Source organism: Rhinatrema bivittatum, chromosome 2 (genome assembly GCF_901001135.1).
Source record: "Rhinatrema bivittatum chromosome 2, aRhiBiv1.1, whole genome shotgun sequence".
Classification (NCBI taxonomy): Eukaryota; Metazoa; Chordata; class Amphibia; order Gymnophiona; family Rhinatrematidae; genus Rhinatrema; species Rhinatrema bivittatum.
The window spans coordinates 103,807,484-103,827,153 of NC_042616.1; the positions used below are offsets into that span (position 1 = coordinate 103,807,484).

The 19,670-nt window shown below is 41.6% G+C and overlaps 1 protein-coding gene across 3 annotated transcripts in view; it reads right to left on the reverse strand.

Moving 5' to 3' along the window:
* The window catches only part of NCAPG2 (non-SMC condensin II complex subunit G2), a 327,980-nt gene that overhangs the window by 235,771 nt on the left and 72,539 nt on the right, over window positions 1-19,670 (reverse strand). For all 3 annotated transcript variants that reach the window (XM_029588506.1, XM_029588507.1, XM_029588508.1), the window contains 4 exons: window positions 18,023-18,157; window positions 11,268-11,362; window positions 6,869-6,938; window positions 5,631-5,717 (listed from right to left, as the gene is read on the reverse strand). In XM_029588506.1, coding sequence (XP_029444366.1) covers window positions 5,631-5,717; window positions 6,869-6,938; window positions 11,268-11,362; window positions 18,023-18,157 — 387 coding nt within the window. The remainder of the gene's footprint in view (window positions 1-5,630; window positions 5,718-6,868; window positions 6,939-11,267; window positions 11,363-18,022; window positions 18,158-19,670) is intronic.

Here is a 19,670-nt window from a genome sequence, read left to right on the forward strand (position 1 = left end):
AGTATGTGCATACATGTATGTGTTCATTTACACCTGCTGCCTAACAGGCACCAATATGCATGTACCCTCTAATTTTCAAAGCGGATTTATGCACTTAAGTTCAATATGGAATTTAGAGCTGAAGTCCACATGTTTTCTACACATGGAATTCAGCCTTACATGGGAAATTATAAAATTACCCTCATAAAGCAGAGTTGCTTACCTGTAACAGGTGTTCTCCTAGGACAACAGTATGTTAGCTCTCACACACGGGTGACATCGGATGGAGCCCGGAATGGAAAACTTATGTCACAGTTTCTGAAACTTTGACTAGGCACACTGAGCATGCCCAACATGCCACTATCCACACGACCACACTGAGTCCCACTTCAGTCTTATAACATAGAATTATAAAAAATTGAAATGAGAAACTCTGCAGGGTGGTAGGCGGGTTTCATGAGGACTAACATCCTGCTGTCCTGGAACACCCGTTGCAGATAAGCAACTCTGCTTTCTCCTAGGACAAGCAGGATGGAAATCCTCACACATGGGTAAAACCCTAGCTACAGGCTGGCCCCCCAATGAAAAAGGGGACCAACAAAAACACCCAAACTATGTACCGATTTTGTTGGTAATAGTGCAGGGACAGCCTAAACACAAATAACGGTCCCTAGTCGGGAACAGAGTTGGGCTTTACACCTTAGACAAGTTCTGAAGGAAAGATTGACCAAACCTGCTGCCAAGTCGGCTATCCCTATGCAAACAATGAGATGTGAATGTGTGAAGGGAAATCCACGTTCCAGCTCTGCAGATCTTCTCCATGGCAACTTCTCACAAGTGGGTCATTGAAACGGCCAAGGCTTGAACAGAATGAGCCTTGACATGGCCTCCAAGATGCAGTCCTGCCTGGGCAAAACAAGCGATGCGGTCTGCTGTCCAATTAGAAAGTGCCTGTTAAGAATAAGTTTGGCATCACCATTGCCAATCAAAATAAACAAAAAAGTTGGATGGACTGTCTATAAGGCTTCTCTCCACTTCAGACAGAAGGCTAAGACTCTTTTGGAGTCCAAACTGTGCCTTGGTGCGAATGGGGCCTGGGAAAGAATGTCGGCAGGACAATGGACTGACTAAGATGGAATTCTGACACCACCTTAGGCAGTAACTTACGGCGTGTATGCAGGGTCACCCTGTTAAGAAAAAATTTAGCTTAAGGTAGATAAGTCACTAAGGCCTGGAGCTCGTTGATCCTGCATGCTAAAGTAACTGCCACCAAAAATATGCCTTTCCAGGTCAGGTACTTCAGGTCACAGCAGTGCAGCAGCTCAATGGGATCTTTTATCAGCTAAGCTAACACCACACTGAGGTCCCAAGATACAGCAGGAGGCCTTAGGAGAGCTTTTAACTGAAGCAGGCCACGCTTAAAACATACAACTATAAGCTGTACAGAGATGGGCGTACTGTCTACATCATAGTGATGTGTGCCAATTGCACTTAAATTAACTCTAATAGAGTTAGATTCTGATAGGTGTAGAAGGTATTAAAGACATTTTTATGTGGAGCAGAAGAAAGGATCCAAAGTCTTCTGCATAGACCACACAAAAAACCTCCATAGAATATTCTAGTAGAGGGCTTCCTAGAAGCCACCAGGACCCGAGACACATCTTCCGAGAGATGGTGCAGTTGCAGAATTAACCTCTCAACATCCAGGCTGTGAGCGATAGAGCCTAGAGGTTGGAATGCCGCAACCTGCCTTGGTGTGATACGCTCTGGGGAAGTCCGAAAAACCAATTGGTTTCCGAATGGACAACTCCCAAAGGAGTGGAAACCAAACCTCTCTCAGCCAATAAGTGCCCAGGGAAACCATCTTGAACTTTTCTCTTTTAAGAAACTTGTTTAAAGCCATCAGGTCTAAAATGGTATGGCGTCCTGTTCTCTTTGGATTCAGGACGTACCGTGAGTAGAATCCTCTCTCTCTTTGCCTTTGTGGGACAGGTTCGACCACGCTGGCCAAGAGAGTGGAGAGCTCCCTCGTCAGTACCTCCTGATGCACTACTGGCCCCCAAAAGAGGTACGGAAGGCAATTTGGCGTGACACCCAATAGGTTTAATTGGTACCCTTGACGAACAATGGACAGAACCCACTGGTCTGAAGTTATACTGGGCCACTGATCTGTGAAGAATCGCAGCCTGCCCAGGACCGGGGGATCCAGTATCTCTGGTACAGGTGGCTGGCATATGCTCCCTACAATCCAGTCCAAACCCCATCACGGGATTTGAATGAGGTGCCAGCCTTGGGCTTGTGAGCTCTCTGCTGCCTGGGACAGCCGCGAGAGCTCCCCCACTGCAAACAGGAGCGAGGGGCAAGAGGATAGTACTTCCTCTGGCGGTAGAAAGACTTCCTTTGCCCCTGTCTCACTGACCTCCTAGCTCAGGAGAACGGGTCAGAAGTGCTGACAGATTTGTTGGAGGGTTTCATAGTGGTTTCACAAATGGGCTACCGCATCTCTCACCCTATCACCGAAGAGATTCTCTCCCATATATGGCAAGTCAGTGAGCCTTTCCTGTATCTCCAGTCAGAGATCAGAGGACCGCAGCCATACCATTCTGCGGGCGCAGATTCTTGCTGCAGACACTCTCGATGCCATTTCAAAAACATCATAGGTTATACGAACCTCATGTTTTCTGCACTCCAGGCCCTTATGCACCAGCGACATGAGGGTGTCCTGCTGCTGTTGAGGAAACTGCTCAGCCACCTTTTGCATCTGCTTCCAGAGGTTCCGTAAGAATTTGCTCATATACAGCTGGTAGGAGGCGATGTGGGCAATGAGCATGGCTCCCTGGAATACTTTCCTCCCAAAAGGGTCCATTGCCCTTTGATCCTTTCTCAGGAGCTGATAGTCTGCCTAAACAACCCCTCCCCTGCTAAAGTTGAGCCCTTGGGTTCTGAGGGCCAGAAGGACTTGCCTTCTGCAAAACATCAGGGCATGAGATGGGAGCTGAGTTCAGGCGCAAGATGGACGAGGCAGGGCAGGCTGGATGCTGGGGGCTGTGACACCGAGCTCACTACTGACTGAAAGCTAGAAACAGGTGCCAGCTGGGACTGAATACAGATCACAGGATGGACCAAGGACAAAGGCAAGGCCTCAGGCAAAAGGACAAGGGCAAAGCCTGGGAAACAGACAATGGTAAGACTAGAATAAACAAGGACAGGAATAAACTAGACAGGTAACAGGGAACAAGAAAACCAAACAGGCCCAACATGAGACTGGATGAGCGCATCCTAGAAGGCCCAGAGGCCATAAGGTAAGACAGAAAAGCCCAGGAGGGCACAGAGCATGACAGGGAAGCCTGAGTGCAAAGCCAGAAGGCCTGGAAGGGCCCAGAGGAAGGCAAGAGGCCAAGAGAGACCACAAGACAAGGCAGGAGTCCTGGATGGGCTAAAGACAAGGCAGAAAGTCCAGAGGCCATAAGGATAGGCACAGTAGAATAGTACTGGACAAGCTGTATTAAGAAGGGCTGAGGCTTGGGCGTTGTGTGATCAGGCAGAGCTAGGAGAAAGACTCGCTGAGGACCCCTGGTGGAAAGAAGGTTGCGCAGCAGGCGGAATCTTGGCACCAGGAGACTGCATAGCAAGCAAAACTAACATAAGGAGAGTATCAGACCAGGGCTTTTAACTTGCTTACTCTTCTTGTTGACATGATAACCACTAGAAATATTTTCCAAGTCAGAAACTTCAATGGTACAGAGTAAAGTGGTTCAAATGGATGCTTCAACTGTGGAAGGATCTACATTGAGACCACATGGAACTGAAGGTTTGGCCACCCAGGTTTTTATATGCCATAATCCTTATATGAACCTTAAAACCACTGGGTGAATGGAAATCAGCTTCCTGACTATGTAAGGGTGATAAGTTGCAATGGCACTTAGGGGTACTTTCAATAAGGCTGTACATAATCCTGAGGAGGATAGAGAAAAGAGGAATTAAAGCAGATCCCTAGGGTGGCTATTCGACAGATCCACAGATGATGCATGGCATCAGTTAAAGAACTGCTTCCATATAAATGCATGTGACTTCCAGCTTGATTATTTCCTTGCAAAAATCACTACATCTTCCACCTCCTTAGGCAGAACCTACAGAGAAATCACAAAGTACTCAATCTCCATGCAGTCAGGTTGAGATAAAAGTTTGGGTGATACAAATGACCCTCTTCTTGGGTTAGCAAATATAACAATTCCCAGAAGAAACAACAAACAAACTGAATGCCAAATCAAGATAAGGGAACCACATTTTTCTGGGACAGGCTAGTGCAATAAGAACCATTTCCACATGATCCTGAATCACTTTCTGAACTGTTCTATCAAAGGAAGAGATGGAAAAGCATATAGAAGATTTATATCCCACCTTCTTTCTTCCTCGGTAATTTCCTCATCCCTGCTCTTTCCTACTCAAAGAATCAAAAGAGTAAATGTGCCCAAGAAAGCAGGTGTTTATTTTACGTCCTAAAGTCAGACCACAGTAAGCATATCTACAGCCACAACCAGAAACTAATAAAATGACTAATAGGGTTTTACATAGTGGCCACCTCTTATTCTATCTATAAAATTTTGACATTTCACCTTTTCCCTAAAGATAAGCACAAGATGGATTACATAGAAAGAAAAAAAAAATCATTGCGCGCATACGTAATACATATATACAGATACGAAGTAGATTGCGAGTGAGGTACGTTGGTCATAAATAATGCACACATACAGACAAGCAAGAAAGTTAAATGCACATATATAGATAAGCAGCAAGTTAAGCATCAGTAGTTGTGAGAGATATTAAGAACAAGTTGGGTCAAAATTGCCACGGTAGTGGACAAACCTTGGGAACTCATGGTCACAAAGAGTTTGGGTAGGCTGATGACAGAGGAAAGTCTGTGCTGTGGAGTCTAGAGGAAGGCCTGGCTAAAAAGCAAGCTCTGATATTTTTTTGCAGAAGGTGAGGTAACAAGTTTCCAGTCATAGCACTAGAGGTAACTTATTCTATATTTTAGGGGAAAGCAGTTGAATGCACAAAGCCTCATGCAGGTTAGTAGTCTAGCTGAAGCCAATGAAGGATAAACACAAAAGGGAGGATGGAAGCTCCTTCATGGAAGTGTAGGAGAACAGCAGTTGGGCAAGATATTCAGGGGTCAACTGATTCAAGTATTTCAGGAGAAAGCAAAGCGTTTTATATTTTACCCTACTCAATCAGAAGCCGATGTAGCTCTTGCTAAACTGACATCACATGTTCGGTAGATTTGGCCCCTACCACAAAATCTAGCTGCCATGCTCTGCAAAAGTTGGAAACTTCTGCCTCACCCTTGTCTCATTCTCTTTGGATATTGCTCTCCTAAAGGTCTAATCCATGTTAATTTTTTGAACCACTTAGTGCAATTATATCAATTAAGCGATCTATAAGAATGTTAAAATAAATCAATAATCCCCTTCCACCACTTAAACATTGCTTGGACTAATAATAATCACTCCTCAGGGCCCCCACATGCCTCCTTGTGATCAGCCATTTCTTTGATTGTCTTTCCACATTCTCTTCCGCCTGCATGTATTCCCTCTCCAGTACCCACTTGCATTTCTCCTCAGATTATAATGCAACTCAAAGAAATTCACCTTTCGCACTTTAGTATGCACAGGAGAATTCCTGGGAAGATGAACTCCATGGTGCATGAAGTCCTGTATGCAAATATATTCAATAGTCTAAAAGAAAAAAAATAGGTTGGGATCATTTATAAAAATAGATATAAACAAGTGCATTCAGGACATAATGACAGCCATACATCACTGATTCTGAGACTAGTTTCAAATCCTTCACAGTGAACTCTAGTTAGGCAAAAGCATTTGAATTTGGAATCACTGACCCAGTGCTCAGCAGTCTTAAGGGACAGTAATAAAAAGAAATGCTCCAGTGCTCACCTTTGTCCCTTTCTTAGCATCCTCACTGTTTGTCAGTCTGAACAGCAGTGCTGCAGCCTACCTGCAAGCTTGCCACTATTTTCATCTTACGAAAAGATCTTGAAATGATCATATGTAAGGGAGGTGGTGAATTGAAAAATGTGTCTAAAAAGAGGTCCAAAAAGGATTTGCTCTTGGTCATTAGCTTGTGTTGTAAACACTGGCATCAGCACTGGCCACAAAGATGAAGATTAAAAGGAGAAGTTTGAGCTTTGAGGCCAAGAGTCATCAAAAGGGCACTTTTCAAGAAATTTTACTGTCAGCACAGAATAAGATAAGAAACAAAAAAATATCTAGCTATTCAGTCTGAAGCATATGCTAATGCTGTGCCAGCTCCATTCATTCTTACTTATAGTTCCTTTTCAAATAAGCTCATCTAGGCCTAAAAAGTCCTGGCTCAAGCAGAGCCCACTCATAACATCTTTGATACTGGAAAAACAATCTGCTTCTTTTTACTCTAAATTTCAGTTTACTATCTAATATGAAAAATAAAATGTATGGCACAGGAAAGAACTAAACAAAGTATTTACCATAATACATATTTATTACAAACATTTAGGACATAAATTACTACCGAGGTACTCAAAGTGAGCTGCTGCATCAAATATACACAGAAGAGAGGAATGCCCAATATCATATTTATTTAATTTGAAACTTTAGAACTACAATAAAAGAAATAATCCTACAGTTTAAAAAAAAAAAAATTTGTACACTCATTTGAAAACTATTACATTATCTGCAGCTAAAAAAGTTACATCTCCATGATATAGTTTTGTATTACAGAAGCTACTGTAAAATCCTTAATACAGTGAATGTGCTATTTCTTTAGCCCTACAAATTTATCAGTGCTCCAATTGCTAAAGGCTGTTTACAAGAGCCATAAACAGAGCAAATACCTCCAAAATACTCCCAGAAGCCTTCTTCCAAGCCCGGAAATAGATTTCTGCAATGTTTACCATCAAGGACCTGTTGGTGCAAATTAGAAAATAAGATATCAGCACTTGAATATACTCTATTTAGAAACATGGTTTTCAAAAGCATTCAGAAACTAGAATGAAGCTTTTATTGTTTTTGACACAATTTTTTTTCAGCTGGGGAATGTGGGGTATGTTAACCATAAGCATTCCTCATCCCTATGTCATAGAATCAAGGAGCTCCAATATTTGATAGAAATTAATGATTTTCAAAATCACATATTTAAAGAGTGTTTCTAGTTTTAAAGATAAAAGATTCTGAAATTTTTAGTTTAAAGCATAAAGGAAGTGGGGAAGAGATTAAAAAAAAACTAGCTTCTAGGATTTGTAATGCAAGAATTTTATCAATTTCCTTTCAAGACTGATGGATACTGGTACTCAGGGAGAATAATAAAGAGGAAAACACATGGTTTTCTCCTTCAAATCCTTCTCTTTACTTTCTTTCCTAGTCTAAGCACTTCTCCAACAGCAAGACTACCAGGCACAAAATATCACATACAAGAGTTTCTATATTGTGGCTGTTCCTACAGGAGTCTATGAAGATGACAACAGTGCCCCAAGGTCACAGAAAAAAAAAAAAAAAAAAAGTTATTGGCAGACAGCGCTCCTTCCTGCTGCCAGGTCTCCTGGCCCTGAAAGGCCTCAGTACCAGAGCAGGAGACAGCCAGTTAATATTGCAGCTCAGATTTAAGAATGGCATCATGGGGACAATGAGATAGCTACCCTTCCTGTCTCCGCAATCACCCTTCCCTCCTTCTGGCTCTGCAGTACAAGCTTCTGCACTAAACAGGATGCAAGTCAAAGCCTTAGAATGAGACGTGTTCTTTGCCAGCAATCTCCATAATATCCCTTACATACGGCAGTTGTACTTGACTGCCTGTGATGTTAGGAAGGTGACAAGTCAAACAGGGTGCGGATATGAAATCTTAGTTTTCTTCATATTTGGGATATTCTAGTCAACTTGCACTCTATTTTTTTTTAATAAAGAGCCAAATAATTCACTACAGTGGATTGGCCACTGTCTGAAAAAGGATGCTGGGCTTGAAGAACCTTTGGTCTGACTCAGCACAACAACTCTTATGTTCTTGAGGCAGCAGAGACTACCATGGACTGTAATTAAGTAATTCATTCTAAAACAAGCCAATCATTGGTAAATAATACCTTGCTTCCCATTTATGTTCTCTATCTTCCAAACCTTGTGTGACACCACAAAAAGCATGGGCCCATTTAGGTTAGTTTTTTGTCACCTGTTTCTGCTGCAAATCAACTGTTGTAATCCATAGGAAAAAATACAGGCACCTACCATCTTAAAATGTTTGTCATCTGATTTTCTGTTAATTTATGTAACATTTAGATCTTTTTTACTCTTACATTCTCCCAAGCACCTGCTCTGTTGAAGCCCACCTTTGTTCTCTGTTGTGGTTCATAAAAGGTACGACTCAAAACTAATGCAGCTGCCTTGAATATCTTCCATAGAAACTTGCCTTCTTCACACAGGAGGTAAAGAATGCTCTAGTGGAATATATCGGGAGGAGAATAGGACCCTTTTGTATACGTCAGTAATACACAAAAAAATCCTTCTAGAAGTGGATATAGTCAAGGCTGGTTATTTATCTTACAAATCCCATACGATAAAACAATTGCTCTGACGTTTTGAAAACTGTCCAAGATGAAACTTCAAAGCCCTTTGAAGATTCAAACAATGCTGAACACTAATAAGCAGGAGATCTGGATTTGGCTCCTCAACTGCTGGGGATACATTTGGAATTCTTTTTTTCCAAAGTAATGAAGCTATAACTACTTTGGCCACGAAAGCTCCTGCTACTGCAGTCTTTTCCAAAAAAGAATCTACTAGAGAGTATAGAAGGACACCAAGAGGAGAATTTTAAGGAGGAAATCATGTGGCTCTCTAACTGTAGCTGCTCAAGTGTACTTTTGATCTTCTCTTTGCAAAATATTATATATAGGAACAAAGCCAATTGGGAGATAATGTGAAATTAGATGTTACCTGGTCATTTCCTTTTCTAGAGTCCTACTAGACCAGTCTTTATCAATGGGATATGTCCAGTCCACAGCTGCGGAGACAGAGGACACACTTACATTCTTATGACATCACTTCTGGGTGCAAGGGAGGTGTGTCCTGAGATGGACACCAGTACCCTACAGTGAGTCGAGCAAAAAAAACTGAACAAAGGATTAGCACTGGATTGCTTAATAACTGGAAATCAAATTCCCCATACATTTTTTTCCTAATGCAACAGAAATAGGGGTGGGAAGAAACTCCCCGGTACATCTGATTGTTCCTAGTTTCTGTATTCTTCTCTGCTTTTTATTTTATTTTTGAGGCAAAAGGGGGTACTCAAACGATAACCTCTTCCAGATACATAAGGGAGAAGAGTAGACACACAAAACAAGGTGGAACAAAGGAGGAAAAGTAGTAAAATATATATTGCCTACCTTAGCAAGAATTTAAGCTACATTGGCTGCCGCTGTCTTCCTGGGTGGGCTCTGAATTGGTCTAGCAGGATCAAGGAAAGGGAATTATCAGGTAAGACCTAATTTCATATTCCTTCTCTTCTTGCTAGACCAGTCTTTACCAATGGGAGGTACAAAAACCATACCTATGATGAGAGGAAGGAAGACAGAGACTCCCACATCAAAGGCCAAGTCTGCCTTGGCTCTTACATCCAATCTATAGAATCTTGTGAAGAAGTGCAAGAATGACCAGGTGGCCACTCTACAAATCTCATCAGGAGGCACTGCCAATGTCTGTCTCCATCATGCTGCCTGTGCCCTGGTGGAATGTGCCTGAAGCATAGCTAGCACCCATGAGCCCTTAAGCAGATAAGCCAATGCAATCACCTCCTTGATCTGGTTAATAAGGCCTTGAAGGCCACTTCGCTCTTCCTTGGACCTCCATGCAACACAAATAGCCTATCAGTCTTCCTAAAGGGGTTGGTGACTTTCATATAATCTTAATAATGCATGTCTCACATTATTTAGGAGGTGCAGCTTCCTGTCTCCCTGAGAATCTCCCTGGTCTAGAAAGGTTGGGAGAGACATTGATTGATTTACGTGGAAGGGAGACACTACTTTTGGTAAAAAGAAGGGCACCAGACAAAGCATAATGGAATGCATGGAAAAAATCTGATATGGATATCTACAGGACAGTGCCTGTAGTTCTGAAATATGTTGGGCCAAGAGAAAGGTCCTTCAAAGATGCTCTCTTTAGAGGCTCAAAGGGAGACCCTGCTGGGGTGCTAAGGAGTAAATTCAGGTGCAAGTTGCCTGAATGAAGGACAGACTCGCTTAATCCCTCAGATAGCATAGAATTGGATATGTAGAAATTGTTTATCATTCAATGTCCCCCTATAACAGGAACTAGCAGACATCTGCACCTTCAGAAATTCAAAGGCTAGATCCTTGTCTAATCCACTCTGAGTGAAATACAAAATAGATGCTATGCCCGCTCTTCAGAGAGAGACTTTATGGATCCTTGCAGAATCTCTTGAATAAGCGCCAAACCAGCACTTATGCCAAGGAGGCAGATACCTTCCATGCCTTCATGATATGACTAGAGGAAAGTAGCCCTTCTTCTGAAAACTTGCCCTTTCAAGGGCCAAACCATAAGAGAACAGAGAGAGATCCTCCATTATCACTGACCTTGATGAAACAGACCTCTCTCCTTAGGGAGATGCAAGGGAGAACTGGAAAGGAGTCTTAGCAGGTTCGGGTACCAGGGTTGTCTTGGCCAATCTGGTGCCACTAATATCACCATCATTGGATGGATCTCTATCCTTCCTAGAATCCTGGCTATCAGAGGCCACAGGGAGAAGAAATACAGGAGCCCATCCTTTGGCCAGGGCTTGATAAGGACATTTATCCCACTGGATCCTATCTCCTTTCACCTACTGAAAAAAGTTCCTTCGTTGTGTTTGATCTGCTCTAACATACCAGGTAAACCCAAGATCTGGGAGAACATCTTGCGTCCATGACTACTGGACATTGAGACTACTGGTGTCTGCCTCGGGATATACCTCTCATACCCAGAAGCAACATAATAGGAGTGAAAAGAATGTAGGTGTGTCATCAATCTTCAGAAGTTGGTAAAGACTGGTCTAGTAGGAAGAGAAGGAAGAGTTCTTTTCTGAATCAAATACTATAGGCCAAGTCTAGGAAGCAGTTAACAAGATTGTGTCCAATATTTCTATTCATATATGATAAAAGCACAAGCAAACATCACATCTGTAAGAACTAGCAAAGATCAGAGGAGCAAGAAACAGAGAGAGAAGCACTGTAACTATTAACATGTAATACATACTGTGGAAAGCACTGCAGTTGATTTTTAATGGTCCCATGGATCATTTTAATGAAGCTAGAATTCCAGCTGAACAGAAAACTCAGAAATCTTTTTCCCTGTCATTAAAAGAGAAACAAAAGTAACAATGAAAACAAAAAAATTCACTTATAATGCATAAAAAAGCAAGTTCTTACTGTAAATGGTGCTTTCTGTAGATAGCAGGATGATTTAGCCATGCTATCTAGCTGACGTCATGGGGTGGAGCTGTCTCTAAGCTTGAAGAGTTTTCCGTCTGCGCAGCTCTTCCCGCGCCTATTGAGCAATTCTTCTCAGCTGATTATTAAGCAGATGTAGGAACGTATCAGATGGCCGTCCAGGGAGGTGGGAGGGGATACATGGCTAAATCATCCTGCTATCTATGGAAAACACCGTTTACAGTAAGCAAACTTGCTTCTTTCCGTCGATAAACAGGCTTATTTAGCCATGCTGTCTGGGAGACCCAAGCTAAAGGTTGCTTGTATTTAAGGATTTTTATATACCGCGGCACGTTAGAAAACATCACCTCGGTTTACAATGAACAATAATTCAGCAACAAGCTTTACAATCCAAACAATTTAGAATGGAACACAACGGATATAAATTAAAACCAGTAAATAATTAACATCAAATAATACATTGGGGGCGCACTTAGCAGGTGGAGGATATATAACGATACAAATATATATAATTTGGGAATATATAACAGGAGATGTAAATTACTTGGGAGTCTGAAATTATATAACAGATCCAAGGATCAAAATAGTCTTTACAAAAGTAAGAGTAGTGCAAACATATAGATCAAAGAATGTGTTAGTTTAGCATCTTTAGCCATAACTAGCAACCTGTTTGTGGACAGCCATTACTGTTGTCGGACGTGATGTAACACTGCTAACCCCAATGCACTGTCAGCTGCTGACTGTTGATTGAAACAGTAATGGGATGAGAAAGTGTGAATTGACGACCAGGTTGCTGCTTTACAAATTTCTTGAATTGGTACATCATGCAAGTATGCTAATGAAGTCATTATAGCTCTGACATGATGTGCTTTAATTGGATTATGGAGCACCACTGAATGTGATGAGTAACAATTTGATGCATTGATTTATCCAATTTGATAGTGTCCTTCTCGTTACTGCTTTTCCAGGGTCCTTTCAGTTAAATGAGATGAAAAGTTGAGATGTATGTCTAATTGCTTGAGATCTTCTTTTGAAATACTCATGGGCTCTCTTGCAGTCCAATGGGTGAATTTCCATGAGGTTTAGAAAAGAAGATGGTTAATGATATTGACTGATTTAAATGGAAGGCTGAAACCACCTTAGGTAAAAAGGTCAGGTGTATACGCAATAAGACCTTAGCATTGTGGAATTTCAGGTACGGATAATTGATCACTAGGGCTTGAAGTTCACTTACTTGCCTAGCCAATGTGACTGCAACGAGGAAGAGTATTTTCCAAGTGAGGTGTTTCAAGATGCGGACTCCATGTGTTCAAAGGGAGCCCCCTTAGGCTTTCCAGGACAGTGATTATGTCCCACAGTTCAGGAGGTTTCTGTACTGGCAGGTGAATGCGTAGTAAACCCCACATAAATAATGAAATCAGAGGATGTGAAGAAATTGAGGAACTTCCTTCTGTGGTGTGATAAGCTGCTATAGCACTTAGGTGAACCCGTATGAATGTGATTGTTAAACCTGAGGTAGCAAGTGAGTGTAGGTACACTAGGAAACTCTTTGGGAAGCAAGTGAAAGGAAGGGTCAATTCTCCACTGGCAGCACCAATTGGAATATCTTTTCCAACTGAAAGCATAATTCTTCCTGGTGCATGGTTTATTTTTTTATCTGCTATTAACATGTCAGGGATATGGGGTGGTAGCTGGAAATGTCCTGGGACTTCCCGCTCAGTCTCCATGCTGTTAGTTGGAGGGAGGAGTGCATCAGGTGAATGAGAGTTCCATTCTCCTGCCTCAGTAATTGCATGCTGTTTCCCAGAAACTCTGGTGGCTGACTGGAGAGATGTACTAAATAAGAATCCCACGGCTGCCTTGGCCACACTGGAGCAATAAAAAAGTGTCATGTCTGCCTTGTCCAATATGCATTTCTGTATCATGATTGATATTAGTGGAATTGGGGGACAGGCGTACAAATAGGCCTGTTGACCAGGGAATGCATCTTGGGATATTCTTCTTTTGCTAGGAAGAACTGAACAAAATGTGTCTGTTTTCATGTTATGTTCCGATGTGAAAATATCTAAGCATGGGGTTCCCCAGCAACTGAAAATAATCTTCTGCTATCACTTGGTTTAGGGACCACTCATGCGGGTGGAAGATTCTGCTGAGTTTGTCTGCTTTTGTATTTGCCAGTCCCGGCAGATAAGATGCCTGAAGGATTGTTCCCTTCTCTTCTGCCCATTCACAGATCTGTACTGCCTGCTTGCAGAGAATCCTGGAACCTGACCCTCCTTCTTTGTATATGTAGAACATGGTCATTTGGTTGGCCATGTGGATCATTACAGACTTCCCATGAAGTGTTAGTTGGAACATATGCATCACATTCTTTATTGCTCTCAATTCCCATAGGTTTATCTGGAACTGGCATTCTGCTGGGGACCACAAGCCTTGCGTCTTCAGATGAAGAAGATGGACTCCCCAACCCATTGTTGAAGCATCCATCGTGACTATCAATTGATGAAGAGGATTTCCTTAATGGCACTCCTCTCGTCAACACTGAAGGCTTCAGCCACCACAAGATGTCTTTTCATTAAGGTCGTTATGTGAATCCTCTGAAATGGGTTGTTTGTGCTGACTTCATTGAGTCTTTAAGCCCCACTGTAATTGCTTCATATGAAGACGGGGACAAGGGACCACATGTATCACTGCTGCCTCAGGAGGTGAGGAAGACCGAGGTGGTTCTTCCAAAGGGTCTGAAGGGATATCCATCAAGCTTCCTGGCGAGGATGGCAGTGACTATTCAGGGTGGTTGGTCGGCTTCGTGAAAAAACGAGGACTCTCTGAATCTTGTAGACTGAGCTCCATGCTTATAAGTGACAGAGGGTGTTCCAAATGAGGGGAACAGTTCCACTTGGATAGATTTGGAGAATGAGGAGGAATAGATACTTGCTGAGGAGGCAGGTTGGCAAAGAAGGATTTTTTTTTTCTAATTTTGCAATTTTTAAAGATACATTTCAAGAAAACATACTTGAAGTTGCAATCGTGAAAAAAAATAATATTCATAGGAAAATAATACAATTATGTGAAATTTTGAAATTCTCACAAATCCCAGTCCTCTATATACTGAGGTTCCAATACACATCTTTAGGTATCTTCCCTTTCCAAGAGATACTAAGGTAACCAGCAAAGGAGGCTATTACTATTTGAATGACCAACTCAGACTAATGCGTCCTAACTAGCATAGGAGAGAAGGAAACAGAAGTAATTTTATTACTTATAAAGGAGGCCAATTGCGAGGGTTGAAAGAAAATATAGGACACATTCAGGTATTTAATTATACATTTACATGGGAGCTTTAAAATAAATAAAGCCCCCATTTCTAACACTTTAGGCCTTAGTAGTAAAAACTGCTGTCTCCTCTTCTACGTCTGTCGTGCTAAATCAGAGTAAGCATACACTTTCAAATTAAGAAAGAGTTCTGTTCTATGGCGGAAAAATAGCCTCAAAATCCAAATCTCTGAGTTAAGAAGAAATGAGACAATAAAAGTAGATTGTTTTACCAAATTCTTCTGGGAAGTTTCCAATACTGCTGATAAATCTAACGAAGACTTTTCAACTGGAGAGAGAGTTTGCAGCCCATCTTTATCTATTTTACCCTTCCGGAAAGATGGGATGTAATATACTTTGGATATTAATGGAAATGTTTGTTCAAGAAGTTTCAGGATCTCAGACAAAATATTTTTGCCACATTTCTTTTGGTGCCACAAGTGGATCTTTAGGAAAATTAATAAAGCATAGATTTCTCCCTCTCACTTGATTTTCCATATATTCTAGCCTTGCTGCAAGCTATTTATTCTCTTTGATAGCATTATGTTGCAAATCAACATTTGTATCAAAATCTTTCCTCAAAGACTCAAAATGCTTTTTATTTGATAAAATCTCAGTTTTCAATACTCTCATTCGACCATCTAGGTCAGCCATATAACTGAAATCTGGTTTATCTGATTGGAAATGTTAATATTCAAAGCTTGTATCACATCCCATATGACTTCCAAAGTAAATTCAGCTGGTCTTACCAGCTCTGATGTACTGGCCTCAGGTAGCGGATCTCTCTCCACTCCCCCATATCCAGCAGCGGCACCATCCTCAAAGCTCCCTGCAATCGGCATAAGGGCTAAACATGATATTTCCAACGTCCTTTCAGGGGTTCCAGGGTTCCCCGCCTCCGTTGTCGATGTTCCAGCCCGTGCCAATTCCAATGCTCGGTTCTCCGCCAGTTTAACAGGAGGAAGTCATTCCTCGGGGGATGAGATCGAAAGTTCGGGGAGGAGGCTGGGTACTGTCTCTTCCCAGCCCTCCTACAGTGAACTTAGCCCCAAAATCGAGCCTCCTCGATGAACATGAGCGTCCATCGGCCAAGAGTTGTATTGGAAGAGAGGACAGGGAGTTGTTCTTGCTCGCTAGCCCTTCTCTTCCTACCCGAATGAGGCATAACTGGACATAAGAAAAAAGCCCATGGAGCAGCTTCAGGCACAATCTTGCTAGGTCGGCCATCTTGGAACCAAGAAGGATTTTTAAGATGGAGGTGATTTGGGACATAGTCTCTCTGCAGATGTACTTGGTGCTTGGGTACATCCCTTAATATGTGGTACAACTTGCTCTGTCTCACACATGGATTGAGAGGCAGATCCTGAAGATGGTTAAGGCTTGGAGTTTTTCTTTTTTGGCAGGGGAAGTTCTGCTTTAAGAATATTTGCCTCTGGTACCCCAGGGTCTGGGCACTGGAGGCTCTTTCTGTGGGAGATTAAGTCTATCCCGCAGAGGTCTCTGCCTAAATGAGCTAAATCTGGGGAGGAGACCACTTCGACAGGAGAGTCTTCCTCCATTTCTTGATCAGATATTTGCAGCAAAAGCCTATGTGATGGTGGTCTAATCACTACTCCAAGGAGATAGTAATGGTGAGTGTTCTGGTCGAAGAATAAATTTGGAAAGCGCTTCAGTGTTTATTGGGCCATCGTGTTCAGGAGCCTTATTCCAAAAGAGAGGAAACTCATTTGCGTAGACTTTTCTGATGTTTTAATATGTGTTGTTTCCGACTCACTGCCATGTCTTGAAAGGACTAGTGATTTTGTGCATGTTGATTCTCACAATGCTCTCTGTTGTGATTTGTCTGACATTTTCCATTGCGTTGATTTCTCCAATGTTTTTCCTTGCGATTTGTTAAAAGCTTTCACATGTGCGCTTTCTCCGACGCTTTTCCTTGCATCAATTTCTCTGACGCTTTTCTTTGCATTGAGTTTGACGACTTCACTTGCATTGACTTTTCAGACGCCTTGAGTTGCACCACCTTTGTATGAATAGACACTTTTATGCGTCTATTCTTTAGACATAGTGTGCGTTGACGATGTTTTAATGACCTGTTTCTGTTTTCCCTCAGATCCCACTGATGAGGCTTGCCTTACCAGGTCTGTGTGGTGAGTTTTTGGGCCTGGAGAGGAGTGCGTGGATCTTCCTTCCACTGGAGAAGGAGCATAGGATCCTGTTGTCTCCTCTTGTTTCTAAATTTTAGTGGCTCTTTGGCGTTGGGCCCTGGGAGAGACATTCTTCTACAGTCTCTGCAGGCTGCTTGGTCGTGTTTGGGACCAAGGCACAGGTAACAGTAATTGTGGCTATTGATCACAGACATGATTTTTCTGCACTTCCAGTATTTAAAGCCAGGGGCTTTCGGCATCATAGTGCTTAGAAGTGCTTTTTTTTTTTTTTTTTTTTTTTTTTTTTAAGAGGAGAAAAAAATTTGGTGAGAGACCTACTCCAACTGAGAAGATTTGCTTGATAGGCGTGGCAAGAGCTGCGCAGCCGCACAGACGGAAAACTCTTCAAGCTTAGAGACAGCTCCACCCCCAAGATGCCATCACCCAGACAGCATGGCTAAATAAGCCTGTTTATCAACAGAAAAGTGAGAGTACAAGTTAACTATAAGGAATGAATCTGTACTCCTTTTAGCCACTGCGCCAAAAGGAAAAGAATCGATAAACCAGATATTATTTAGGAGCAGAAGCATGGTGTAAATATTCACTGTATTAATTTATGTGATTTTATATTCCACTTTTTGGCACTTTAAAGCAGATTACATTCAGGTATTGTCGTTTTTTCTCTGTCCCCAGATGGCTCACAATCCGAGTTTGTACCCAAGGTCACAATAGATAGTGATAACTCAAAAGCTTCTCCAAAGAATATGGAAAAATTGGTCTAGTTTGGAATAAAACTTTCCAAAAAATAGAGATATTCTCTTCCCTCTTTTGCTCTTTGAAGCAGAGAAGCTCAGAGAATTCATCATTAAATTATTAGGAATAAAAAGGGGATGACCTGAATTTTTTGTTAACAAACTGACACCTAAAGAAAGGAACCTCAGACCATAAAGAGCCTTTGATTTACATTTCACAACATATAAGACAGAATTATAGGTATTTCACTATAACAGCATGAACTGTTTGACATTGAAACAGAGCTATAACATTTGTGGAAATTTATAGCATATCTTCAAAAGATTTCAGATAAAAAGCAGAGTACAGTTACCTCTTCTTTTTTGATATGGATAACACTCATAAAGCACTGAAGCAGCAAGTCTTTTAAGTCACTGCTTTCGTCACTACAATAATCAAATGTTAGAAGGGCCTGATGGAAACACCACAGACGGTTTATATCTGAACCCTTAAAAAGAAAAAAGAAAGACAACTGTAAAATATGTTAACAGGAAACAGTTGAACAATAATAGTTTCGTCTGCTTTTAGGATTAATTGGGTTAACTTTTGCCCTTGATCTCTTATGTGCCGTCACAATTTCTCCCAACATAATGCTTAAGAGCATGGATTATTCTAGCACAAAGACAAAAATTCAGGTGGCTGTTAAAAACCCACTACAGTCCTGTTTCAATAAACTCTGCTCCCCATAGACAGAACGAAAACAAAAAAAAAAAAAGTGTTAGTGAATCAGATCCAGTTTTATTTTCCATGTATGTTTTAGTCAATTGTTTGCTATGGCAAGGTAAGAAAACTATTTCCTGGTATAGTATACATCAATGTCTGATTCATATCCCCCTCCCCCCATCCAGCCCAATCACATGGTTTAATTATACAGACTGTTTCAAAAATTAGGTTAGGAGAAATCCATTTCATAATAAGAAGCAATTAGTGAGTAATATCAACAAGTGAGGAAGGAGAAAATTTCTTACCTGCTAATTTCGTTTCCAAAAGTCCTGCTACACCAGTCCAGCCATGAACATAAGAACATAAGATACACATACTGGGTCAGACCAAGATCCATCAAGCCCAGTATCCTGTCTCCAACAGTGGCCAATCCAAGTCATAAATACCTGGCAAGTACCCAAACATTAAATAAATCCCAAGCTACTAATGCCGGCAACAAGCAGTGGCTATTCCCTATTGATTAATAGCAGTTTATGGACTTCTCCTACAGGAACTTATCCAAAACTTTTTTAAACCCAGCTACACTAACTGCCTTAACCACGTCCTCTGGCAATGAATTCCACAGCTTAATTCTGCGCTGAGTGAAAAATAATTCTCTCATATTTGTTTTAAATGTGTTACTTGCAAACGTCAGAGAGTTTTCTGGTCCTTGCATTATCCAAAAGAGTAAAGAACCGATTCACATGTACCTGTTCTAGTCCTCTCATGACTTTATAGACCTCCATCATATCCCCCCTCAGCTGTCTTCTCCCCCCTCAGCTGTCTTCTCCAAGCTGAACAGCCCTAACCTCTTTAGCCTTTCCCCATAGGGGAGCCATTTGATGCCCTTTATCATTTTGGTTGCCCTTCTCCAGTGCAACTATATCTTTTTTGAGATGCGGTAACCAGAATTGTACACAGTACTCAAGGTATGGTCTCGCCATAGAGCAATATAGAGACATTATGACATTCTCCTTTTCATTCACCATCCCTTCCTAATAATTCCTAACATTGTTTGCTTTTTTGACCACCGCAGCACACTGAACCGACGATTTCAATGTATTATCCACTAGGACACCCAGATCTTTTTCCTGGGTGGTAACTCCTAATATGGAACCTAACACTGTCTAACTACAGCATGGGTTATTTTTCCCTATATGCATCATCTTGCACTTGTCCACATTATATTTCATCTGCAATATGGATGCCCAACCCAGTCTCGCAAAGGCTTTCTTCAATTTATCACAATCCGCTTGTGA